Consider the following 27,065-nt stretch of genomic DNA (forward strand, 5'->3'; position numbering starts at 1 on the left):
CATTACCCAAATGACTTTTGGGATCAACTAACTTTTCTTTAGTGCCAACATAAGGTTGGCATTTGTGTTTCAACCACTGGATGGATTGCCATTCCATATAGTACAGACATTAATGTTCCAATTATGTTGGAATGCTTTCATTTGTTTTAGTTATAATTTATAAACTAGTTTATAATTTGTTTTTGTGCTAGAGGGTGGGCAGTTGAATGGGGGTGGGATCTGTGGTTGGATTGCTAACAATATTTATTGTTTGAAGATGTACAATGTCAATAAAGTTTCATTATGCACATATTGGGATGTTGTGATATCAGAGTGCACTCTCTTTACTATATAAGAGATACCTGTATTGGTATTTTGCTCCATTGCTGCATTGTGTAGCTCTGTGTATCCTTCCACTTAGTTTTGTGAGAATCTAATGTAAAATCATGTACATGTATTTGTGTTAATGTCTACATATGTGTGGGTTTCATTTAACAGAGGGACAGGAAGTGAAGGTGGGAGAGTACAATGCAATCGCTGATGTGCTGGACCTCATCAACAACTCCATAAGGTTCCAAGGTATGAAGATAATAGATATGAGTGTATGTCTCTGCATTGACTGTGAGCATTGACTGAGAGACGTAACACTCATTGAAGAAGAAACTAGTGCCCTGAAGCATGATGCGTGTCTTTATATATGTTACAGACACATCACCACTCTCCACCTCAGCACGCTCTTCACTTGCTCACTTGAACCTGAACCCTCGCTCTCGCACACACATACTCCGACACCAGCACCACCACTCAGTGTAGGGACTCACTGCTCATCTTTACCACTCTAAACTGTCCTCTCTCTGCTAAATTATTTACCAGTCAATTTTTCACCCCTCCTGTGTTTGCCTGTGTTGACATACTTTGTAATTTGTTCAATCCCCCTGGCTATTCTCCCCTTCACCACCCTTGCCCCACATACAGAAACTCCAGGCCGGTACCATCTAAAGCACTTGTTTCCACATCCCTGACCACAGTAAGAAGATACTTGTGAGATGATGCCATTGCGATCGATTGGCACACAGACAAGGAGACAAATAGATAAGAAAGTGCAGGGTCTAGCCACAATAACTTGACTGTTGTGCTTAAGATACACACTCAACTGGGGGAAACTGACGACTAGGAAATGGATCTCAAATAACTGCATGTCTACTGCAGTGTCACTGTGAAGAGACAAACCTTGCTGGAGAAAGTGAAATTGTCCAGAAAACCAGTCAGATATGAAAATATACCATGAAATTACATCCAGTCTTACATGTTTGAGACTCACACATGTTGATGGATTGTCTTAACTCTATTAACACACTGCCTCTCCTTAGGTGTGGAGCCTCCCAAGGATCAGACGTTCGTGTATCTGCAGCGTCGCCACATCAACGTGCCCCTGTACAGCATCCTGTCCACCATCACCATACTGGGCATGCTCATGGCAGGGGCCTTCTTGTTCTTTAATATCAAAAACCGCAACCACAGGTCAGCATCTGCAATGGTGAAGCACAGCATTGAGAGGGAGGCGGATAGATGAAGGCAGATGAAGCAATTGAAGAGGAAATGGATATGTACAGTGCAGTGGGAAGACAAATGAGGGGGTTGGTGTTAAAGAGGGATGAATGAAGGAAGGGAGAAATCATAAGCAGTGTCGAAATGAAAGAATGATGAAGCACGACAATGATGATTAACTTTTTTCCATCTGTAGGTACATTATTATTTCACATTTCACTCTCTGTACTAGCATATTGTATTTTTTTGGCTGAACTACTCTTTTTATTCTGTCTAGTTTAATCTGCTCCGTTCTTCTGTTCTTCTTTAGACTTATCAAGATGTCCAGTCCTTACATGAACAACCTGATCATCCTCGGAGGCATGCTTTCCTATGCATCCATCTTCCTGTTCGGTCTTGATGGAGGTTTTGTCTCTGACAAAGAGTTTGAGACGCTCTGCACTGTGAGTTTCCTCAACAGCTTTCACCATATCATTAAAAAAGTTGGGGTTGGACACACATTATGTTCAGTTCCAATAGATACATATTAATTCTGCTCATTAGCTCATAGATGTGAGCTAATATGTAGACAAATACAGCTTAGCCCTCTGACTTATTACCATTTTATATAAGCAATCGATCAGCTATTGTATTTATGAATCAGTTCAACTGTTTACATTTTTTCATCTATAAAATACAAACAAAATATAAATTGTGAAAAAAAAACATCATTCTGTTAAAGTAAAATTGCAAAATGTTTTCAACAGTCAAATCCCAAATCATTCCAACAAAGACGCTGGAACTAAAGAATTGGTGGCATTTAACTAAAAGAATGATGCAATTAATTAATTACCACCATGGTTACTTAATTAATTATCTCTTGATCGATTGATCAAGAGATCACCTAATTGGTTAACCTCTGGTGCAATCATTTAAATGTCTTTCTTTTTTTTATTGTCCCTGCAGACAGTTAAATGTCCTACTCACTTAGACATCCACTAAATAGTTAAATAATTGACTTAATTAACTGGATTAATTTACATGTTTGTTTCTTTCCTATTTTTATGTAGATTTTGTAGTGATATTGACAGTCGCAGTACTAAGTATATTCAGTACTGCACATACAGTACATACAGTACTATATGCATGTAAAATTAGCTAAAACACAGAGAACACTGCAGAGACGCTTATCACGAAAAATATGTGAAAAAGTCTTTAGTGAAAACTGATTGAATCTCTCTCTGGGTCTCTAGCTAGCACGGAGCACATTAAGTGTCTCCCCCCAGGAAGTATTACTGTGTGACTATGTACGTGCTGGATTAATTAAACAGTTTTGATTACAGTGATAGCTGGTTTCCACTGAGATACCACCCTCCCAGACACACACACACAGAGGTAATGTTAGGCAGGGCACGTCTCGAGCTGCCTCTACCTGGCTGAAGCTCTGCCGCAGAGCCAAAACAGAGCTTGTCACTTCAGACAAGGTTCTACAGCGCAGACACACAGAGGTTGATGCATTCACCATCAATCAATATGTGCTAGTCTCCTGGAGAATAGATGCTGTAATTGTTTGGTTTTTTTGCTGTCTTTCTTACCCTGCATTGTACCTAAATTCATTGCTTTCTAAATATGATAGTGTCATGATGAGAGGGCCAGGTGTAAATGTGGTGCAGGAGGGATTGTTTGTATCAAACACAAGCATACACACTTTGAGACTCTGTAGTTATATTGGGATGTTGTCAGCTATATTCACATTCTGAGCTTTTAAAAAAACTTCAGTAGTGTCCTTAGTTCCAAAACAGTAAGAGGTCCACACTTTGTTTCTTATTAAGATTAAACACTCTTAGGAGTGTGACAGCTTGCACAGTCCAGGAAGTTCTCCCAGAGCTCAACACTTGGGGAAAAAAACATCAATCAGACAGCCTCATATTTTTAGAATGCTTCACAATGCTATTTTCAATGAACTTCACAAGAAAAATGCAAATACGCATCAGATCAGATATTGTTTTGAGCCTTGATCATCACTTCAAGAAATGACATGATTGCGTGTGTTCCTGTTGTTCTGTTAGGTCCGGACATGGATCCTCATTGTTGGATACACCACAGCTTTTGGAGCCATGTTTGCCAAGACCTGGAGGGTGCACGCCATCTTCAAAAATGTGAAGATGAAGAAGAAGGTTTGGAACTCATTTTTAATATTTAAGGGATTAAAGGGATATTTATTAGGTTGTACAGCAGAGAGAAATATCTTTTCTTATTTATTTATTTTGAACACATTAGAGCCAACTTTTCTTGGATTTTGAACCTGATCACATCATGTGTATCTGTTAAGCCTTCCACTCACTAACATCTGGGGTCTGCCTGCAATTGGAATGGATACAATCAGCATTCACTTCCAGGTCAAATGAGTCTGCTGTAAATACAGGTTTTTATCAGAGATGACATGTCTTCTTCTTTACCTTGGCAGTTTACATGCTGGTTCTGCACCTTTACCAGTGCAACATTAAGATGTGCAGTGAACAGCCAGATGTTGGTGCATAAATCGCCATTAGGGTTTGGGTTCTTATTGGTTTTTCACTGTATTGTGAAAGAAACAGCACTGGCAAGACAGCAAGGTTTCCAACGCATACATGACGACAAACATGACTCACCGGGGGAAAAAAACAGGAAGGAAAAAAAGTAAATTACCAGTTTATATAATAACAAACATCCGCACTGTAAAATCTAGACCTAATAGTCCTCACCAGGATGCTTCATATGTCTTTTCAAAGCCCAGCACTGATGTGTAGGCGCCTGTATTCAGACTCACGCTTTCCAACAAACACGCTGAAAGACTGGCATACAAATGGCTTTTTTAAAACATCTGACAAAATCTGTTTCACTAGCCTAGTTATATAAAGTGGTGGCAAGTTCACAGAGTGTTGTAACGGTGCTCGGCCTTTTTGTATTTATAGATTTTGCTCTCCCCCTCACTTTGTCTCCCTCTCTCTCTTTCTCTCTCTCACCCTCTTGCATATTATATTTGTGTGGGTGGCCTACCAGAGAGAGAGCTAGAAAGAACCGGAAGAGAGAGAGGAAAGAGGGATGGATCAAAGAGATGGAGAGGTTGGAGGGATGAAGAGAAGTATCGTGGCAGATGGGAGGAAGGAAAAGCAGGGCATATGAAACAAACAATGTGGCACAAATGGCAACGAAAGTAGGTTGGATGCTGAAAAGAAAAACGGGAAACGTTAGGAAACAGAGGACAAAAGATAGATGGAGCTACCGAAAATCCTGATTAGAGGTTAAATGATAAGGAACCATGACCTAGTTCTAATTGAGCTGTTTTTCCACTGTAATTTTGTGGTCAGGTCAACACAATATCTCTCACCACTATGTTTGCTCAGCAGTGTCAAAGTAAAAGACACTGGATCTTGGCCTTTCACAGTTTTTTTTTTTTCAGACTAATCATTTGAGGAAAACAAAACACTTTTTTCCTTTCAGAGCAGAGTAACTTTGCTCCGACCCTTTACAGCCAATTATCTCTGCTCCATTCACCCTCTCTCAACCTCTTTCCCTTGTGAACAGAGACACGACAGCTGTTTCTTCAGAAGCAGTATTCACCCTGACCCCATATTTCAGCCTTGAAACCTCAAGATGCATTCACTGTTGGTTTAAGGCCTGTGTCTATGTACAGGACACACACACAGCAGACACATCACACCTCCTCCACATGGACTGAGTGTAGGTGCTTCGGTTTCAGTAGAGTGATAGCTGCTGTTGGTTCCTTCTTGCCAGCCTCTGTCAGGGGAGGGACAAGCTGGAGTGTTAGCCATATTTTCTTCAAATGGCCGGGGTGGAAGTGCATCCCTCACTCTTCCGCCAACCTTCCCTCCATCTTTTTTATCCGCGCACAGAATGAGCGCACAGATTGTAAATCCTGGGTGTGTTCGATAAGGGTTCCACTTGGTGGGCTGCGGCAGGCACTCCTTCACTCCTTAAAGAGCTCACTGCCAGAGACAGCTTCGGGGGAGGGCTGTCGATCAATGTCCTCTCTCTCCAAATACACACACCCAAACTCACACACACACCACAGACACAGATAAACATACACAATTACAAAATATCAACACCTCACCCCAGCCACTGGTGACATGTTGCTGGTGATACAAACATACACGTATGTTGCTGGACACACACACACAATTTTGTACATGCATGTGTACTTAAAATACTTAAAAAAATAATTTCGCCCATTTTCTCAATCAAATTCACCAAGCAAGAACATTAGAACAAACAAATTTGTCAGAGAGCCAATAATACTGCAGGACAGAAAATAGTAGATAACACTTCAGGTAGTTTAGACTCATTACATTGTTTGTCTCGCAGACTCAGTTGGCAGAGTAACATCACAGTTGAGCAGATGGTAGCGTAGAGCTTTCTTTTTTGCTTTGAAACTAAAATATCACACATCTTAAATATCTTTGTTACAACTGTTTACTTGTTGGAATCATTACTAGTTTCATCAACTAGATCTATTTCGTTTAACATGCAGGTAATTTAATCGTTGTCCACGTTGGCATTAAGAAATGTCGCTCCTCTTGCCAATATTTGTCCAATGCAAGCACCATCAAACGACAGCACATCAAAAAAAAACAGCAATCCCCTCACGCATGTCACCGGAGCCCACAGGTGGATGAAGAGTGTGAGACCCCTGCGCTGCATTTGGGTGATGTGATACTTTCCAAGCACAGCCCTGCCTGTGTTCCCTGACCTTTGCTTTGATCCGGTTCCAGACTGTCAAACGCTCTAATAAATAAAGATCACAAACAGGTCACAGCTTTCATCTCTCTAAAGTTCATGGTACAAAAGAGGAGCTTCAGTGCTTGAGCGTTGGCTCTTGTTGGGGAGATCTTTTCCACATTCTCTAATCACAAGGTAGCCAATATCATAGCTTGTTGGTGGCACAGTATTGACACAACTGAATATCCTGGGACAATGAAAAGATTGTCAGTATTAAATTCTTAGCCAGGTCTTGGACTCACAGTTTTGATCGTTTCCTTTTCTAGGAGGTGGCTAATTGTAGCTTAATTCATTGCAATCAGTCCCTGATTAGATGTGCGAATGAATGCAGCAGGGGTCTGGGCACTATGATGGGGCAAGAATCATTTGGTAACAATGATCATAAAGAAATGTTATTTGAAATGGCTCTACCAACACACACTGTTACATACCATTAGCAAATGTTGGCAAATACATTACTCCTCTTTTTGTCCCCCTCCAGATCATAAAGGACCAGAAGTTGTTGATTATCGTTGGCGGGATGTTGCTAATCGACCTATGCATCCTCATTTGCTGGCAGATTGTGGACCCGCTTAAGAGGACTGTGGAAGAATACAGCTTGGAGGTCAGTGTGCATTTTCAGCTCGATTCTTTCTTTATCTTGGTATATCATGATTTGCGTCAGCTGGAAGAATCCCAGTGACACAGATTCTTGCTAAAAAAAATGCCTGTATGTGGAGTTTGGGCAAACAAAATGTCTGCCTTGGGCTGTAGCGCGAGCATCTTTGTTGTGCTCGTTATTTTTGGGTCAGGATGTGAGCCATTGCTGCCTCCTGTGCTCGTCTCATGACCGGACATTTGCCAGCTTGGATGTGAGACTTTGGCAAGAGCTGTTGGAAAAGAGGCACTTGGCAACACGCTCGCCTTGCTGGAGAGGCGGTGTGGTGTAGAGGAGAACTGAACTCTGACTCACTGAGATTGGATTGAGAAGATTCAGATTTTCTAAGATTGGTACAGGATTAACCAAAGAGTGTGCCCAGTTGGCTAAAATTGAACATACTGTAGCTTTGGCTTCTGTGGTTGATGGAGTGTGACGAGTGTTCTCAGTTGGGCATGACATATTAGCACATAACTATCAGTGGTATTAAGGGAATGCAGACTGTGAGTTATTGAGGCACAACTGCAAGCTTTTCTCAAAGAATTTAATTGTTTTTGCTAAAATGGCAAGTTAAGTAGTTTTTCCTCATATTTCTGTAGTATAAAATATTTTTGCAGTATGGTCTCAGCGTTACATCTGTCTTTCTGTTCTCCTTGCCACTAGTGTGTTCAGCAGACCGCTTAAAGACGGTATGTTAAATGCAGGAGTCTGGGATTTTGAGCTGCATATATTTAAATAGCTTTGAGTCAAATCCTTTTTTCTTTTTTTTTTGAGAACATCAACTCATGCTGTTAAATAGATGGTTCAGTGTTCCACTGGTTAAACATAAGAGGATGCATCACTCATTCCTCAATCTTTTGAGTTGTTACACAAACATATGGGCTTGCATTAAGCCAAGAGCAACTAATGCGGTGAAATGGGTTATGGAGCAGGTGCAGTGGATGGGTACTATATTTGTGTGTGACACTGAATTGTTGGTAATGATGTCACTGCAGTTGTGGTTTGTTAAATGTGTATGAATGTACATCTGACCATCATGTGACACTAAAAATGCTTCTGAGGCAAGGAGAATTCAAGACTGTCATCTGCTGTCACATTAAGGCATTTGATAGGTTTGTTTTCTTACCTGTTCACTGGGTATTTCCAATTCACTGGATTTGCTGGACAAAACTACCAGACCATGATTTTTACATTGCCATGTACAGTATTCCTCCCTTTATGTGCTCACAATTAATTCAATTAAACAGGAAATACTATCTTTACTTTACTGTTGCTGCTAACAACTGACAAGCAGGAGCAATTATTCCACTGCAGCTGAGATTAAGTCATCTGTCTTTGAAGATCAGAGACCATGGATACTGCTAAGTGGGGATTTTCCCTAATGAGTTCTTTCAAGTCCCCTAGACTTCAGTATGTAGGCCAGGAGACTGTTAACTGCCTCCCAAGAGCCTGAAGTCCTTAGACATCGAGGGCATTGGTTGGATCCTCATTGACCCTTCTATAACAGAGGTTATCAGAAGGTCACTGCAGTGAAAGCATATTTATGGAGACTTCTTTTGAATGTATTGAGCGGAGGATGTTTGCTTGTTTGTTGCCAGGGTCCTGCGGGGGAGGGAAGTGTGTCCAACCCTGCCTTGCTCCCAGTTTGGACTCCCTCTGTGTCTTTGATTAAATTAAAACCTTGTAAAGAGATAAATAGTGCTTATCTAAGAGGAGTGGGTACAGGTCAGCCTCTCTGGGGTTTTTAACTGTCACAGTTTGTGATGAAAATATTGCTGTGTATTTTTGAGGAAATCTGTGCATGAGAACTTGCTAGATCTATTTACATTATTGTGCTCTTTGTGTCATATTCTGAAGGTATACTAACACATTTATACAACTCTAGACAAAGCTGTATTTCCTTTGTGATGATAGCCACTTACATATTTAAGCCTTCCTAAAGGGTATAGCAAAGCCTTGCCTAACATATTCATTTGTGAATGTTGTCAGCGTGTGCAGTCGGGTCCTTGTGGAGTATTCTCAGACTCTAAGCCCCTGGCCAGGGGAGGGTTTTGAATATTTTAACTACTCAGTATAGGAGCCTGCAGCCCCCCTGGGGTTATGGATCTGCATGCCTGGGCTGAGGCAGAGGCCTCTCATGCCTGCCCAGTCTGCCAGATTTCCAGCACCAGCAGCAGTGGACCCTTGGGGCTCCGCATGGGTAGGCAGCCTGGAGCTTCTCTGCACCCAGGGCCTCCAGGTTTGTCAGTTGGGACCAGAAACCAGAAGGTAACCCAAATACCCAGACAGGGGGTAAGAACATGATAGAGGCTTGGGAAAGACAGAGTGTAGACGAACACTGTATTTAGTGTAATAAACAATATGAGCATTAGAATACATTGTAAAGAAAAACATGAACATTTTATACTACTATAGAAAGAGGAGAGTAATACTGTGCCCAGAACAACGTTGTCACTGGAACAAATAACTCCACCTCTTCATTGATTGTAATGAGGCTGCTGCATTGGCACAGAATGGGTCACAATGGATCCACACATAAAACACACATAGAGACATTCAAGAAATATATGGAACCTTTTCCTTCAAGGCAGTGCAACAGATATATGATATTTCATTTTCTCCCTGTGACCTGTCGCAACATGCCCCAACTAACAGAGCCCCTTGTGTTTTAAACACAGTGCTATTTCGGTCTGAACAACCACTTTGGTTGAAGATGGGAGGGCTGTGTGGAGAGGTTTGGGAATGGGAACATGGTGGATGGTTGGTCATAGGGCTTAGGAGCCATGAGACCTGCTCTGACTGACTAACAGTAATTGGCACAAGGAGAAGGACAATTAGGTGTTCAGTTTTCTGTGAGCTGTCACATCATGCTACACAACCCCCTCCCCTCTGTTGCAACTTCCCTCTGTGTATTGTTTTTTTCATTCTCTTTCTCTCTCTCTCTCTCTCGCTGTCTATTCTAGTATCTATTTGAAAATAGAATTCTTGTTAAATTAATTCAACACACTATGCTTTAATGGGTTAAATGTCAGATGAACAATATTGCAGAAGTGTCAAAAATAAGACAATTTAATGATACAGATGACAGTTTGTTGTAGTTGCCGAGGTTCAGATGTAAATAATAATCAATGAGTAAGGGTCTAATTCTGTCCTGCTTGCATCGGGTGGTGTTTTTCGTGGGACATTTATCATGGAGCTACAGAAACATCCTCCAACCTTTACAGTGTGGATCAGGTCGCAGTGGAAGTTGGTCTGTGGCAGCACTGTGCAGATGGAGAAACGCTTAGGAAACTCACAGTGTGCTGTCTGCCCCACTTTTTACATTGGCCTCTGTAGCCACTCCTCCTTGTGCTGCAGGTCATTTGTTACACTGGGGATGATGTTTGTTAAGAGTCAAAGTCTGAACCCGCAGTTCCTCTCGTACTGAGCTTGATTACTATTGCAACAACACATCATCAGTAGGGTAAAACTAACCTGTCTCACGACAGTCTAATCCCAGTTCACGTTCCCTATTAGTGGCTGAACAATCCAACGCTAGGTGAATTCTGCTTCACAATGATAGGAAGAGCTGACATCGAAGGATCAATCACCCAGGTGGTCATGAAAGAGGAGATGGAGGACTTTGTCAGTATGAGATCACCAAGAATTCCCCATTGGAGTCAGTGTAGATTGCAGTTCTAGGGTGTTGGTAATGGAGTTGTCCCTGTACCTGTGTGACGAGTTCTATCTATGCATTGTGTAAAGGCAGGAGGGCTGGAGGAGCCGTGTTTCCTGTTGATGGCTGAGGGGTCATCGGGTCAGTGGTGCTGCCTGGTTTATGTGGAGAGCTGGGGAGACTGACCTCTCGCTCTCTCTCTCTCTCTCTCTCTCTCTCTCTACCGCTCTCTCTCTCTCGCTCTGTCAGCTCTCTCAGCTCTCTGTCTTGTCAGAATCCCCCCGCCTCCCCCCTTGCATTTTCCCTCACTGTGGAGAATTGGGAGTAACATTGACCTTGGGTTCACAGAGCTATATCTACCTGCTGTACCTTAGGGTGTGCACACTATGACAACATGGTGTTATTAAACTGTCACAGTGCTTGCTAGTCCACCACTTGTTGGAATCGTTACTCAGGAGGGTTTCCTTAACAACTCAACCAGCAAAGAAATGTAGATGTTGTTTATAGAAATGTTAGGGTTTTTGTAAAAATACAGTGTGGAGACATTCAGGTATGACCATAAATACAAGTGTATATTTGGGAGAAAAACATTATTAAACTAAAGTGAGTTCTCCTGCCTATAGCTACATCTTTATCATCATTATAAGTGGATAACAGGCTGTTGTTGAGACTGGATTAAATTATCTTGCCTGTGCTTTATTACCAAGATTTACCCAGCAGAAACATGGACAACGTCAATCCTCTGCATCACCAGGGGTGAACCCTCTGCTCTGAATCTAGCAAGCTAAGCTTAATGAGCTACCATTAGCAAAACTAGGGCATTCCCTTTTGCATCCTTTATTAGCATTAGCAAGAAGATGAGACTGTGAAGAGGCTGTCTAGAGATCCTTCTGGAATGCTTCATAAAACTTGACTGATTTAATACCCTTCAAAATAAAATTAAAGAAGGGCCAAGGATCATGTAAAGAGTTAACTCTAGAAAAGAAAGTGACCCCTGATTCTCATTTTATGGCTGCACCAAACCTGCAGTTTAAATTATATAATGCAGATGATGTGCCACAAGAAATTACTTGTGACCTTGACATTTTCCTCAACCTTTTTAAACCAAGGCTATGATCTCCACTGGAGTGTGTACCATACATTAAACATGGCTGTCTCTGAATTCAATAAAATTGTGAAGATTAAAAGCAACTCTTCCAAAGTGATAATTGCTGCAACCCCTCTACCCCAGTTCTTTACATTGGTCTGAACCCTGAGTCATAACAGCACGGGGAATACTGTGCATATCAGATTCTTTTTTTCCCAGGGAGCACAGTGAGAGCAGGAATAACCGAGGCTGCTCCAGGAACATCCTAAGAATGCTGATGGAGATGTTTGGCTGCAGTAAGCAATTAGATCCATTTTGTGGCTCGTTAATAATTGAGCATTTGTTAATGGCGTAGATGTTTTACCAGAAGGGCAAACTGCTGCTTGCCATCAGATTAAGCCATGCAGTACTGACACATGTTGCAGTGTCAATGTACACGTGTGTTAAAGCATATCTGAGTAGATTGTTCATTTTTGTATATGCACCTGAGTGTGAGTGTGAGAGTGTGTGTGTGTGTGCGCGCGCGCACACTTGTGTTTATGCAATGACCTTGTATGTATGTTTCAGCCCGTTTTAACTAAATGTGGAATCTATGTGCTCAATCATGCATAGATATGATTTTATACCTATGCCTGTGTGTTTACGTACACATTACCTCCTCTCTTGTAGTCCTGGGCATTGTCTCCTGCATAATGAAGGACAAACTGTCGAGAGAGGATGATTAGCATTCTGGTGGATCCTCCTGCAGACCCCTCTACTTGTGTCTCTCCCCCTGTCTCCTTTTCTCTCCCCTCCCTCCTCTGTCGTTTTTCCCAGCTTGGAAGTGCTGCAAGCATCAGCAGGCGGGCGAGCTGCAAAAGAATATTGCAGTGTGGCATCACCATGGTAACAGCCATAGTTTCTGACATCCATAGCGCAGAGAGCGGCACCGTTGATCCATGAGACAAAAATAGCACTTTTAGGGCACCCACTTCAGTTTGGCATGCTGAGGAGATGTCAATGTTCATGAAGCACTGGGCTGATGAACAACAGTGACAGATTGGAACAGCAACAAAGGTGTACAGTATATGCACATGCACACCCATGCATGCATATTTCCAGGCAGAAGTTTTGGAATGTTCACAGAGGTTTTTTCTCTGCTTCCCTGCCCCTGCCTGTATGCAATAAGGCAAGGAGAGTAAGAGAAAGGAAGGTGAAGAGAAAGGGTTTTAACAAAGCACTCATCTGTTCCCAGTGTCATATCACTGCAGTAGCAAGCCAACATATGACGCATTTTATGTGGAAATCAAGCTCAGTGTCATTTCAAACAGGAGACCTATTCATTCACACACTCTCTCTCTCTCTCTCTCTCCCCCACCACTTCTTCGAATCAGCTGACTCTAGGTGTTTTCAGTAAACCAATTTTGCTATGATTTCAATCTGCTAATCATGTCATTGCTGTCAACCTTTAGATGCGTGCGCCTCTCCTCTGCTGCAAATGGCACATGTTCCACTTGCCCTTTGTTGCATCATGTTGCAATTGTTTAAAGCAGATGTTTTCCTCTGACCATGATCCTCTCCCAGATGTTTTGGATCCCGATATGCTGCAGGAGATCTATTAAATTCCTTACATGGCCGGCAGGAGCACTCACCTAGCTCTTTGCAGCAGCTTTCCTTCAGATGAGTCAGATTTCCTGCTGTATCAACTCCAAAATTGTGGCATCACTCCCGCCCCAGGCCTTCGTCTTTCCCAGCTTGGCACCCCAAGGGATCTGCGATCCAACTCAGCCACACCAGCTGCTTCACCCTCCTGAGGTTTTTGTGGAGACAAAAGGACCAGGAAAGTGGGCTGTTCTTATAAAAAAGAAAAAAAAGGTGATCGCCACCTTGCAGTCCCTGGCTGACTCCATGCAAACCATTGATGCCCGTCTCAAAACCCTAGAAAATGCTTCAACCTTCAGCTCATCTTCAGCAACCATTGCCACCACCCAAGCCTCCATGATGCAGCCAGCCTTCACATCAAATAACGACCACTATAAGCAACTTGGCTCAGCCATCCTAGCCCCTCTACTGGGTAGGCAATGCATTCATCAAACGGCAAACTTATCTCCCCGCCTAAGATCTAAATTTCTTCAAGGCAAACCCATTAATTTAGTGAGCCTTGTCCTGCAATCCGCCAAGTGCGGTAAACTTCTCACCTCAAGGGGAACTGATTACCACCTTCAAGACAGCAGATCCACAGTTAAACTGAAATTTATCTACTGGTCAGTTTCTCATTCCTGTGGTGTCGACCATGATGTAATCTTCTCCGTCTATCCTGAAAGACAGCAGGAACTTGGCTCACATTTTAGCTTGATTAATCCTTAATGTAAAATATGGAAAAATATATTTCTCAGACAATTGATTTATCAGTATCATAAAGAATTCACCAGCAAATGCTTTACATTTCCCAGATTTACTGCAATACAGGGCCCCCTCTGTCCCACAGTGCCATTAAACACAACCTTCACAGCCCACTGTCTTTCACTGACAGAAAGGGCTGTCAGTAGTTGCAAAGATACTCACCCTTGGTCAGTTTGTCTTGGTGCATCAATCCATCCAGGGTCCCTCCATGACAAGAGGCATGACATGGTTCATAGACATTCTTCCCTCCATACCATACTGTCCCCATACACCTGTTCCAGTGGAATCATTTTTGCAACAGGTGGGTTTCAAATACTACTATGTGGTGAGCCTGAATGAAGAGCTTTCTTGGATTCAGTTAAAAAGAGTCAGAATGTTTGTGTACTGGATGATTTCCTCCTGATAGTTCCCCCTCAGGACAGCTCAGGCTCATCTCTGTCCAAACTAAAACATTGTTTTCTGGCTCTAGGCATCTCCCTGTCAGATAGAAAAAACAATAGGCCCAGAAACAAGTCTGGAGTTTCTTGGCATCACATTGAACTGAAACTATAATGGAAGTGTCCCTTTAAGTTGAAAATATGCCACCAACAACATCCCTAAGCAACAGTTGCTCTTCATCCTTGGCCATTTTAACTTCATCATGCTCAGTCTGGGGGATTGTGCCATATCTGTCTCTTCTCTCTAGATGAAGGGTGTCACTCAATGTTGTTTAATGGTAGGTTAACACATTGCTCTGATTCATGGCAGCATTTTACACAAGCCACCTCATATTTTCAATTGCAATGGGCATTTCAGGGCATTGTCTGCACTATATTGAATTTATCCTATCGATGTAGCATGCTATGTCTGTGGCCTGCATTTGAAGCTTAATATACTGTATCTTACTAGATACAATCGTGTGACATCATCAATACACCTGTTTGAGATCTAGTTTGTGATAAAAAACGTTTATATTTTAAACCTCAGCTCATTCATGGATTGGATTGACCTCTCTTTCTCTGGTTTATGTTCCAGTTTGGGGGCAATAAAACTCTTAAAAAGCATCTCTAAAGCTTCTCCTCTTGTCACTGACCACAGATGGCCTATCACACTCTTTTTCATACCTTTTTTATAGGATGTTGTCAGTACTCACAGATTATGTTTTCAATCCTTATATCGGTGCCATTTTCTTATTGACTTTAATGCATTCCTTCAAGTGGGGCATTTCTACTACTTCCAGGAGTAATTCAAAATAGATATGCTCCATATTTGCTTTTCCTAAAAAGTCTAAATCCCTGTATGATCTTTGACAGTGTACTTATATGTCCACGTAGACATGCGTACTCCCTTTCCTACAGTGCAGTTTGTCCCCCTCCTCTTGCACTCAGGATGTCCGCTGTAGTTCCAGTCAACTGTTGATCGTGTGAATGCCACTTGAAGGACACAGTGCTCTTGTTTCATTATCAGCCTACTCTGTGAACACAGGCAGAAAAGATAGACCTATTTCCATTTCATTTATTCCTGTTGGCTCTTCATTTTCAAAATGGAATTCTTTTGAAAATTAAACATACTGTATGTGCTTTTCTTTGGGGAAAAAAACTACCCAGAAATCAAATTCACCCTATTCACTTACATTTTATCTTAGATTCGGACAGTTTAAGTAAGGTCTGAATTGAATTACGCAGAGATTTATCCAGGAGTAATCACATTCCCAGTGACAGAGACAAAGATTGAGAACCATAAAGTATTTATTCTGTAGAATGAAGAACAATGTCATCGGCAGCATTATCTAAGATTGGCTTTGAGGCCCCTTTGTTTGCCTCGGGTAAAGCTCTGGCGGAGATCAATGTCTTTTCAAAGTAAACTGGGTCATTAAGGGATAACCACCAACCACCTAGGCCTTTTCTCATCGACCACCTCTGGAGGGAAGAAAGAAGGGAGGGAGAGAACAAAAGGGAAGGGTATATGGACCTCACACAGTCATGATGATTTGTATGACTGCCGAATTGTCTGAGAAAAGCCTATCCCAAAAGGATGGTTATGCATTATTATGGTTATAGTAATAGTCACTGCATGATTTGCAGTGTTAGATAGTATCGAGTTCTAGTATTGTGATGAATGTAAGCCACGTGGCTCTGCTGGAGGTAGATGCATTCTTAACAACCTATTAAAATCAGCTCATTTAAGGAGCAACCTGATAGATGAGTGGTTGGAGAGTGTTTGCACATATGCCTTGAGCAGCAGGTTCTTGGTTTGACTCCCATTTACTGCATGTCACTCTCCTAATCTCACCCTGCTCTGTTTTCTATCAAATAAAAGCCTAAAGTATCCATGCATATAACACATTTTCTTTTCCTTATTTCTGTAGTTAGTGTGATGGTTTCAGAGGCTCAAACACCTCTGGCATTGCCTCTGACATTGGCCTGTTATTTTAAAGTCCTACCAGGTATCCTAAGTAAGTGTGTCACAGGTTGTACCTTGGGGATACTTGCTTCTGTTTATAGTCCTGCACTGCCAGAACCCAGAGTCACGACTTAACTCCACCTGGATATGAAAAAACCCACCTCAACCTACATATAGAGTGCTGCATTATGAAGTGATGGAAACAAGCGTCAACTTTAGAGAAGAAAACAAAGAAAGAGCTTCATGCATTTTAAAAACTGACAAATATTCACATATTATTTCAAAGAATGCTGCGGACCTTAAAAATGAGTCATTCACCTCACTTATTAGATACAGCTTGTGTTGTCTGAAATAAGTTCAAGACAGAAAAGTACATTTAATGTTTGTTTGTGAGAATTGTCTGAGACATTTGAATGCTAAATCAAACAACTACACAATCAAAGTCAGAACCATGATCAGTGTCACTGTCCTGACAACAATGTTTATGCATTGAAAGATTTAGTCACACTTATTTTTCCGTGATTTTACCTCTACATTTGTTCAACAGCATAGCAATAAAGTTGTTGGAAAGTTTGAAATCGCTCTCATGTCTGTTGTGTTTTTGTATTGTCTCGATCACTGCCTCGAATCTGTTTTCTCAGGGAACGGTGAGGAGGACCTGGATATCTTGCCAAGTCAACAGAGGTTTCAGTTTACACAGGATTTCATCATTTTTGTGGAGAATATTTACCCAGTATGTTTCGTAATTCTTTGGCAATGCTCTGGTATTTGTCTTTTTGGGACAACAGTGTACGGGACGTGTAAGCTGACAGCGTTATCATTGAATCATGCACAGGAGCACTCTAAGGACTGCCTCAGAGCTCCCGTGTTTGTTGACACTCTAGCTGGTAAATTGGACATGAGGTTGTGCATGGCTGAGTCTGTTCAAGTGAATCTGTTGAAAATGGAATTGGGTAGCAATATTTACCTCTTTTTTCTCTTTCTTTCCGTCTCTATGCGATTATGTGATTTCTCTCTCCCTCTTTCTCCTTTCCCCTCTTTCCTTCTCAACCAAATAAACACAAACACACTTTACCCCACAAATTACCCCCAACCTCCACAATCACCTGCACCTCTTTTGCTCCCCTCTCAGCTCTTTTTTCTCTGCACCTTTCCTACTGCTCCCCTGGACTGCAGTTGCTAGGCAACAGCTGATTGAGCATGAGTGGTATGCAATTGCCCAATTAGAAATCTTAGTGCTAAGGCTTTATTCAGTGTGTAAGTATAGGCACTGGATAATGTACTGTATGGATGTATTTGTATGTTATGGGGGACGGGGGTGTGCAGCTTTACAAAGCTCCGACCATAGACTGTATGTAAAGATGGACGACACGACAGCTCCCCAAAAGTGAAGCCAAAGCTTCTCGATTGCCATCTGGTGGGTGGCTGCCATGTAGGTCATAAATCCTGCCGCCTCCATGTTAACAGATGGGACGTGGACCATACTAAAACAATTCAAAGTGCACGTCAGATACATTTTTCTATGAAATGGTTTTCTATCACTTTAGGTCTTTCTTGTCACACTGATGTTTGTCCAAGTGTTCATGTTTCTGGTGGGTTTGATTTTAATTCATTATTTGATGCTGTAAAAATGGGGTGAACCGTCATGATTGGCAGCTAAGACTGACTTGTGATTGGTCAAGGCCGGGACCTCGATACTGCAGCTCCATCCCCCATTCACTGCTGCACAGACTGGCTCCAAAAGCGTATTTGGGATATTTCGGTTTCTGAAAGTAGGGGGAAGTTGAAGAAACATATATATTCTATGGCTCCGAAAATAAAAATCATTAGTAAACTTCGCATTTTTAACTGGTGCTGAGTTAAAACGACACATTTTTAGGGAGCTGTACTTCGTTTAAAATGTTACTAATTAACTTTATGGCAAGCTTTAGTTAAACTTGTTTGTGTGCATTTTACACGTCACCATCAGTGCATGTCAAAGATCATTTGTGTGTGTGTGGGGGGGGGGGGATTTCTATCACATAGACTCAGCTGTGCTTTCCAGCTTTCCTTAATGCTGTCTATCTTTCCCACTGTCCCATCACTTCTCACATTTCTCTGTTCCTCTTTCTCTCTGTTGCCCTCTCTTTCTCTCTCTCCCTCTCATATACCAGAGACACCCTGTACCAGTCACACATCCATCAATGTTTCTCCTTCTCTGTTCATCTACAGCCCTCAGGATACCATTATGGCTCAGCTGCTCACACACACACAGATTTTAGGGATAGGCAGCTCTATCTTGTCTTGCCACGGGCCAAGATATGATTAGTTAGATAGTGATGCAGCTCTTGATGATGGTGGTGACTCAGATTGTGATGATAATGATGATGATGGTGGTCCCAGAGGCAGTGAGGTGATGACGAGGTGCATTTTCACACAAATGTTTCTACATAGTTGTTCGGGCCCTCCATCATTCAGAAAGCTGCTTTAAGTGGGTAAGACTTTAGTCAACATCCTGTGACCCCAAGCTCAACCAACGACCCAGTCAATTTATTTTCCAGCAGATTTTCCCTGAGCAACCCTGTAGCTTGTTAATGATTTGTTTATTTTGTTTTGTACTGTCCAATTAGTGGACATCTTTTTTTCACAATAAAAGCGTGTACTCTGGGATGACGCAAAGGTGCACTGGACTGCTCCATTCTGAGTCAGAATAGATGAGTAATGGGCTGTTATAGGGTCAAGTATAATATATGTACAACACAATATGTGCTTGACTTGTTGCTTTTTATGGGCTTTTTATGAGAGATTTTCTCCAGTAATGACTAATATGAGGCAGCTTAAGTGTCACCCTTATGGCTTCTCAGTAATAGTCATGAATGCTGTTTGCTTTGTGCTTTAATAATCACTTGATTTTACTGTAAGACATAATTCTGCATTTAAACTGCATCCAACTGGAACACCGGACAAAATCTCACAGCTATTACTTGACTAAAACTGCCCATTTAATATAATGGGCTACTATAGAAACACTCATTCAAACACTATTTTAAGTGTGTTTTAAAGGCCTTTAACTATACACGAACATTAAAGTTCCTTCTCTTGGAAGTACTTTGAAAATTTATATTTTTAAAGTGACCAAAATGCCCCATTAAATAGAACAATATTTGGCAATATTGAGACAACTTTTGTATTTAACTTTTCTAGTTAAATACTGCTGCCGGGGTCTGAACCAGGGTGGAGGGTTGCTTTCTATTGCAGCATCCTGGAACGTCAGTCTTTGACTGACTTGGCTTTGTGACTGGATCTTTGAATGTACAGCATGTAAAAGTACAAGCATCTGACAACAATGTCCTTTTTGAGATTGTTCTTGCATCCCCCATTAGAAAACATTGTCCCCAGCCCATAATTGCTCTTGGCCATATATTCCGTAAATCTAAGATTCATTTCCGTTGCTATTGACACCTAGCTCTACCTTTCAGCCAAACCCATCTCCATCCTCCCGCCTACCTCCCTCTCTGTCTCTGACTGCCTACAGCAAATCAAGTCCTGGTTCTCCTGCAATTTTCTAAAACTCAATTGCGATAAAACCAAAGTTCTCCTTAATGGCACCAAATCCACCTTATCAAAATCAGACAATCTATCCTTCAATTTGAACAAATCTTTAGTTTCTCCCTCCCCTCAGGTTAAGAGTCTGGGTTTAATCCTTGACAGGACTCTATCTTTCCAAGCCCACATTAATAATGTTACCTGGTCCGCATACTTTCACCTACGCAACATTAACCGTCTCCGCCCATCCCTCACACCCAACACTGCCGCCATTCTCGTCCACACCCTGGTTACATCCCACATTGATTACCGTAATTCCCTTTGCCTTGGTCTTCCTAATAAATGCCTTCATAAACTTCAATTAGTCCAGAACTCTGCCGCTTGCATCATTACCCCCTCCATTAATCACATCACTCCTGTCCTTCAGCAGCTTCATCGACTCTCGGTTAAACACCGCATTGTTTTTTTAAGCCTCTGCTCCTCACCTTTGCGGCCATCCACAATCTCACTCCACCATACCTTTCTGAACTCCTGCACGTTGACACACCCTCCTGCACCCTCAGATCTTCTTCTTCCATTCACCTCACTGCAAACTACCACCTACCCGTTTGACCACCATGGGATCTAGAACCTTCAGCCGCTCTGCCCCCCGCCTCTGGAACTCCCTCCCACCAGATATTCACAACACTGACTCTCTCTCCATTTTTAAATCACATGTAAAAACCTTTTTAAACAGGCTTTTTCAGTATGATTGTCATTTTCATTCACTGTTCATTTAATTTTAATTATTATATTAATGTTTTTGATACATTGCTGTTGTATTTTTACCTGCCGTGTAAGGTGACCTTGAGTGCTCTGAAAGGCACCTTTAAATAGAATGCATTATTATTATTGGGCACAGTGGCACAGTGATATCACTCCTACAGTAACTGATGTCACTTCATGTAGATTATTATTATTTTCAATTGTAAATTTCTGCCGCCGTAAAATGCTCACTGGTGATGGTAGCATGAATAAATTAGCAGCTGTGCGAGATGAGAACTATTATTTCAAGATCTGCCAGCAATTATTTTTCCACTCACATTCCTAATTACTTATTTTGTAAAACCACAAGCTGTTGCACACATTCAGTCTGCAGTGACACTGCAGACAGGGAACCACCTCTGGGAGGCTTCAGTGTGTCAGCGGCACTGCGTCTGGGGAAAGGGGTCGCTCAGAGAGGGGTTAATCGTCGACACCACACAGTTTCACACATTCACGCCAGCAGATATAACGACATCACCCGCAAGTACACAACGCTCCTAGGAGTCAGGTATAGGAGACCACCAAGGTCGGCCAGTGATGGGGAGATGAGAGCACTTTGCCACTGCTTGAACAAAGTACTGGTGCTGCCTCAGCACTCCGAGCCCAGGAATACAAATACATTGAGCTAAGTGAAAGAGTTCTTTTACACAAGACCTTGAGCCTTCTTCAAACTGCCGACTTCACACTAACAGCGTGGTGCACTGATGATAGAAGGGCAGGGACAGAGGGATAGCGGACTCAGGGTAACTCAAGGCGATCAGAGAGTGGAAGAAGAGAAAGACGAAAAGACAGAGGAAAAGATGCATATGAGGGTGAGCTTGGAATGACAATAGAAAGAAGGTAGGCAAAGAAACTATAGGGTGCCAGCATAGGAGGAAGGAGCTGAAATAGTGCGCCATCTAGAACTTCGAGCTGGAGACATTAGAGGAGATTAAGTTGAAGAGATGTGATGAGAGGCAGAGTGAAAAGAGAGAAGGGGAGAATAAGGCAAGTCACAGCTTCTTATCATCACACTGCCACGGGTGACATTGATTAGCACTTGCCATCGGCAGGGAGGCCGTGAACCAGTCGAAGGGAAGGTCAGATAATTAAACCCAACGCCACTGCAACAAGCTGGCACTGTGCCCGCCTCAATCCCGCCCCTCACTCACTAGCCTGAAGAGACAAACAGTTGTTGTGTGTTTGTGGTACTGTGGTGTAATGTATGTGGGCTGCAGAAATAGCTACAAAGAGGACAGTCACTACAGAGTAATGGAAACTTTAACTTGCTGATATTGCAGGTAAAAAGTAGTATGCTGTATGAAGATGATCATTTTAACTGAAGGCAGTAACAATGCTCTCACTTCTTGGTTTTGTCCCTCCACTGGGAAATGTCTGGCTAATGCAACTTTGTCCTCCAGAGAGATACTTTTCCTTTGCAGGTTTACAGTTTTCCTCAGTTAGTTGTCATAGGTATTTATCATAGATATTTGTAATAAATAATTTCAGCTCTCTCCCCTCTGTCTGTGATGTGATCTTGTGACAGATGTGTTCTGGCCCAACTAACTGATGTTTTGGTTGTTTGTGTGTGCGTGCGAATTTCAGCTCTGTCTTAAACGGTGCTGTTCCTCTTCCAACCTGTGATTTTTGCTCCTGTCATCGGCAAAGTCGAGTCTTCAAAGAGCTCACAGGAGCTTTTTTGGCATTGTGAGAGGAGCATGGTGAGATTGGATTTGACCCCAGTGAATTCTCTGCTTACTTTGATCTGAGCATGCATCCTTTTTATAGACCGAAGCCTGCTGTCAGCTTGGCAGTTAAAGCATTAATTTTTGCTTCAGGCATTATTAATAATGCTCTTTAGATAAAAAGGAAGGGATGGTGTAGGTGATGGGAACAAACCATTCAAGGGGGAAAATGGTTCCCATTAAGTGCTAATCTGATGTGAAGTACTCTGTGTATAAAAGCCACACAGGTTACTATGTTGAGCCCTCAGTATCTTTTTAAGGAAAATAAGTCATATTTATAGTCTGAAGACAGAGCTTGAGGGATATTTCATGGCCGTTAATTACCTCTTGCCTTCTTTAACATGTCATTGCTGCCAAGAACTTTGCACATACACAATGTTGTGCATCGCAATTGATAGTTATCATTCTCTGATGTACTAATAAAAAGCTGTCCTCAGGCCTGGTTTCAGCTCTCTCATTTCCCCTCTTCCCCTTCCTCTCTGTCCCCCGTGCCATCTACACACCTCTAGAAATACAAAGAGCAGGGTGAGGTTATGAATGTCCTGGATCAATATGCTCAAAATTGCAGCAAAGGAGTGGGGAAATGTAAAGCTATATCCCATCCACTAAGTTTGGCTATTACACCTCCCTTCCCATTTTGTCAGTTTTTTTTTTTCTTGAGTAAATCTCACACCTGTCAAATTTAAGTCATAATGTGCAGAATAAAAAACCCTAAACCTCGATTTTAAAAAATGACCCCCTAAAACTTGATGGCTGTCTGAACAGCTGACAGAATTGCCAATGTTTGCAAAAACTTATATATAAAAATATAAAAAATAACTTTTGATAGCTTTAACATTTGGCAAACAAAATTACAATTTTCACAAATCATGTGAGTGTTTCGAGCAATCACAATATTCTTCATCAGTCACATGTCTTGAAAACAATGACATTCTGGATGAGACACATATTTTTAATCTGTCATTAAAGGGAGAAGCACAGAAACGTTAGACCCGGTCTAAATTGGATTAATATAGCAGTGGCATCAAAGAGTTGGTGTCTTCACTGCAAGCATGTACCATCTTACATTCGCATGAAAGCAGTCATATATTATATTTAGATCACATTCACATAAGCAGTTCAATGTCACTTAATATGAAATTGCATGATGCTTTAACTTGAGCGCGAAGGATTTTGGCTTTTTTTCACTGTGGAAAACAGGAGTGGTAACATATTGACACGCGAACTGCAAAAGCCCCAGAACTAGTAATGGCTGCTGAAAATTACAGTCATTAATGATGCATTACCTGTCATGTGTGAACCGCTTGTTTATTTCTGTGTTAAATCGTCTGATTGCTTCTCTGTGGCGCATTGCACATTATCAGCTGCAGCGAGGCAGGCGCTCTCTGCGTGAGATTTGAACGGTGAGATGTGTCACCGAGGATTAGTGAGAGAGTGGCGACGCAGGGGAGGTGTTGAGGGCGCTGAAAAAAATGGAGAGCGAGCAAGAAGAGGTAATGAGAAGAGGTGACAGAGGAGAGAGAGAAAAAATTGCTGGGAGATGATTGGATGGCAGCAAGGAGATGCTTGGTTGCTTTAAGGGGAATCTGCTGATTTCCTTTGACGTGTATGTCAATGGGTTACTTGTGTATGTTTACAGAAGCAGTGTCATTATCTTTCAGGCATGCCCCCCTCCCCTCTCCCCCTACACTCACCCAAGTTCACTGATAGCCATCTGTCCGGTAATTAACCTGACTGACTCACTGTGCAGCAACGCTGCCAGACTGCCCTTGACCGAATCACCGCATGTGTCTATGTGTGTGTTTGTGTCTTTGTCCACCTGTCTTTCGTCTTCCTCACCTGTGTCTTAGGCCTCTGCCTGTAATGCAGTTTGATGTTTGCAGTGCGACTTTACATGACTCGTGAATTTACATTCAATTGTCGTCAGAGGCGGACGGGGACAGCACGGAGGGTGGAGAGAGGAAGGAGGGTCAGATTGACGATATTTACAAGGAAGATAGTGGCATTTGATCGCGAGCAAAGAAGGTGTGAAACGGGAATACTGAATATTACCTGACACCACCACTTGAAAATGCACACTCATCCTGCCTTGCACCTGTGTGTAGTGACTTCTAGCTTATGAGCAAAAAAATGTTTATTCTTAATTTAACTGATAATGATTATTATTGGAGTATTTATTTTATACAAACATTTTTAAAACATTTATCTGTTTTAGAAATTATTGGCAGTAAACAGACATCATTGGTTGAAAGAATGGGTGAAGACAGTTTGTGCGTGTGCATGTGTGCGTGTGCATGATGGAAGACTTGCCCTGCAGTTTCAAAATAGCCCTAAGAGCAGCGCACCATTCCTCATATAGAGAGTATTGTGTCTTTAGTGAGGTGTCCGGTTGCAGGCACTCATGGAAAAGCTACATTTACTCTGTCACTTTACCTTTCTCTATCATTCAATCTATATATACAGTATATGTCTACTTTTATACATCCATCTCTGATGACTAATAGCCCATGACAGTTATACATAAACTTGCAGGTATGTGTTTGTAGGTTTCTTTATATCTGATGGTTCCTAGGGCAGTGTTTGTGGTTAGTTACTTACTTAGTCTCTGTTTTTACTCTCACCTAATTTATGGCATTTTTGTTCATATGCATGCACAAAAACATTTTCAATACATAAAAACATACACAATTTGAAATCCTTCAAAAGACATACTGCTATTGATTGGTGCTCAGATTAAATGTGCTGCCATGTCCTCAGAATGAGATTCACGTAGCCGCAAGAGCCTGATTGGACTGGGGGATCGATAAAGTGGCAGAGAGATGGAGAGATGAGAGGGAGCAAGAAGGAGAGAGAGGGAGAGAGATGTATTCGCTGTTCTTCATTACACCTATAAAAGGGAAAAAATGAGAAGTGGCAGCCAGAGAGTAGTAGCATCTCGTTGCAGTGCAGTCCCAAGTTAAACCCTGTCCCAACTTACTGTGCATTATTTTTTACCCCAGCTTTTGTAATACAGTAAAATAAAGACATAAAATGTGTTAAACCTCATTACATAAGATACAAATAAGCATTTAGAAGGACAGGATGACAGAGAGCAAAGAAAGGCCAGTGATTTGCAATGTGAATTTATATGCTGGATGCATCAATGTACCTGATACAGATGAACGGGATTGAAAGTGGGTCAATGCCAGAGGAGCGTCACAGTGAGGGACAGAATGCATCAGAGGACTCATCTGTATGAGATAGCTGAGTATAATTAACAAGGCTTTAGTTTTTAATTAATTTGCCTCAATCACCGTCAAAATTCTATTCTTGCATTCTGGACTAAATTAATTCAAGGACATGTGTCCCCTCTTCTTGGCATGCTTGCCCGAGTGTTGTTTGTTCTTAATTTCTTTCGTTTAATTAATTAATTTCCTTCTTTATTTGCTTCCTTTTTTAAAATTCGGATAAATTCAGATTTGATCTAAATCCGGCACTGTCCTGTAAATAAAAAAAATGTCCCTAACATTATTGTGGGACGTGAATGTGGCAACTCTGCAGTGCCCTCCAATGGTGGGTCTGCGCCCGGGGAGGACGAAGGAGCACCTGGTGATGATCCGATGGCCAAACTCAACCAGCTGAGCCCCGAAAACAGCCACCATCTGAAAATAATAATAATCCCTCTGTCACACTTCCAGTTCCATGTTGCCGGGACATCAGAGCGAAGATATTATTCTGTTTGCTGGGGTTTACGTGCCGTATAACCATCTGCTGTTTATGGGTTGATGCAAAATATACTGTGAATAGAGAACACTCTGTCTCTGAATCCATGGTTTCCTGGTTGTTTGTCTCTAACTACTTTTTTTTTATATCCTGATGGGAAATACAGAAAGGACATGTTGAATATTGAAAAAAGATTAAGTCGGATCGCAGCAAGTGGTTTTAAAGGGACTCCATTAGTGTTACACATGAAATTCAGTTTAATTGTCATAAGAAGTTTGGATATTTCATCTTCCCCCTGCAACAGATCCTCGTCTTTAAGGATTGTAGAACTAGCTTCCTGGAATGCCACTTCATCACCATCAAGCAGATAAAAGTGATGCACGCACATTTTTTTCTGTTACTCTTAACTATGTCCAGCCCATCTCTATGAAAAGCATGTGTTCCTGTTAAAGTGGGAACACAATTAAGCACTGTTCATATTAGGCACTGTTTATTCAAAAGGCGTTTGTCTTGCACTTTGAACTCCTTTCCAAATAGTCATTTTCTTGGCATCCTTTATTCCTTTTAACTGGACCGGAGGGAATGTGGCCATCAGTGGAAAAAGATCCAATGGGCTTCTGTTCTGAGCTGTAGAACAGTTTTATTGGATTGGTGGAGGAAATGGGCTAAAATTGGATGAAAAGTAAGTGTGTGTGTGTGTGTGTATCCATACTTCAGAGGCCGACACTGAGGTGTGTGTGTGTGTGTGTGTGTGTGTGTGTGTGTGTGTGTGTGTGTGTGTGTGTGTGTGTGTGTGTGTGTGTGTGTGTGTGTGTGTGTGTGTGTGTGTGTCATCCTTGACAAAGGGAACATGAAGCTCCCATCCCTGCTGACTTCACC

The 27,065-nt window shown here is 41.8% G+C and overlaps 1 protein-coding gene across 5 annotated transcripts in view; it reads left to right on the forward strand.

The window, feature by feature from the left end:
- Positions 1-27,065, forward strand: part of gabbr2 (gamma-aminobutyric acid (GABA) B receptor, 2) — a 162,412-nt gene that overhangs the window by 107,551 nt on the left and 27,796 nt on the right. For all 5 annotated transcript variants that reach the window (XM_020090789.2, XM_020090791.2, XM_020090788.2 and 2 more), the window contains 5 exons: positions 478-558; positions 1,350-1,500; positions 1,838-1,970; positions 3,576-3,683; positions 6,770-6,892. In XM_020090789.2, coding sequence (XP_019946348.1) covers positions 478-558; positions 1,350-1,500; positions 1,838-1,970; positions 3,576-3,683; positions 6,770-6,892 — 596 coding nt within the window. The remainder of the gene's footprint in view (positions 1-477; positions 559-1,349; positions 1,501-1,837; positions 1,971-3,575; positions 3,684-6,769; positions 6,893-27,065) is intronic.

This window comes from Paralichthys olivaceus, chromosome 20, assembly GCF_024713975.1.
Source record: "Paralichthys olivaceus isolate ysfri-2021 chromosome 20, ASM2471397v2, whole genome shotgun sequence".
Classification (NCBI taxonomy): Eukaryota; Metazoa; Chordata; class Actinopteri; order Pleuronectiformes; family Paralichthyidae; genus Paralichthys; species Paralichthys olivaceus.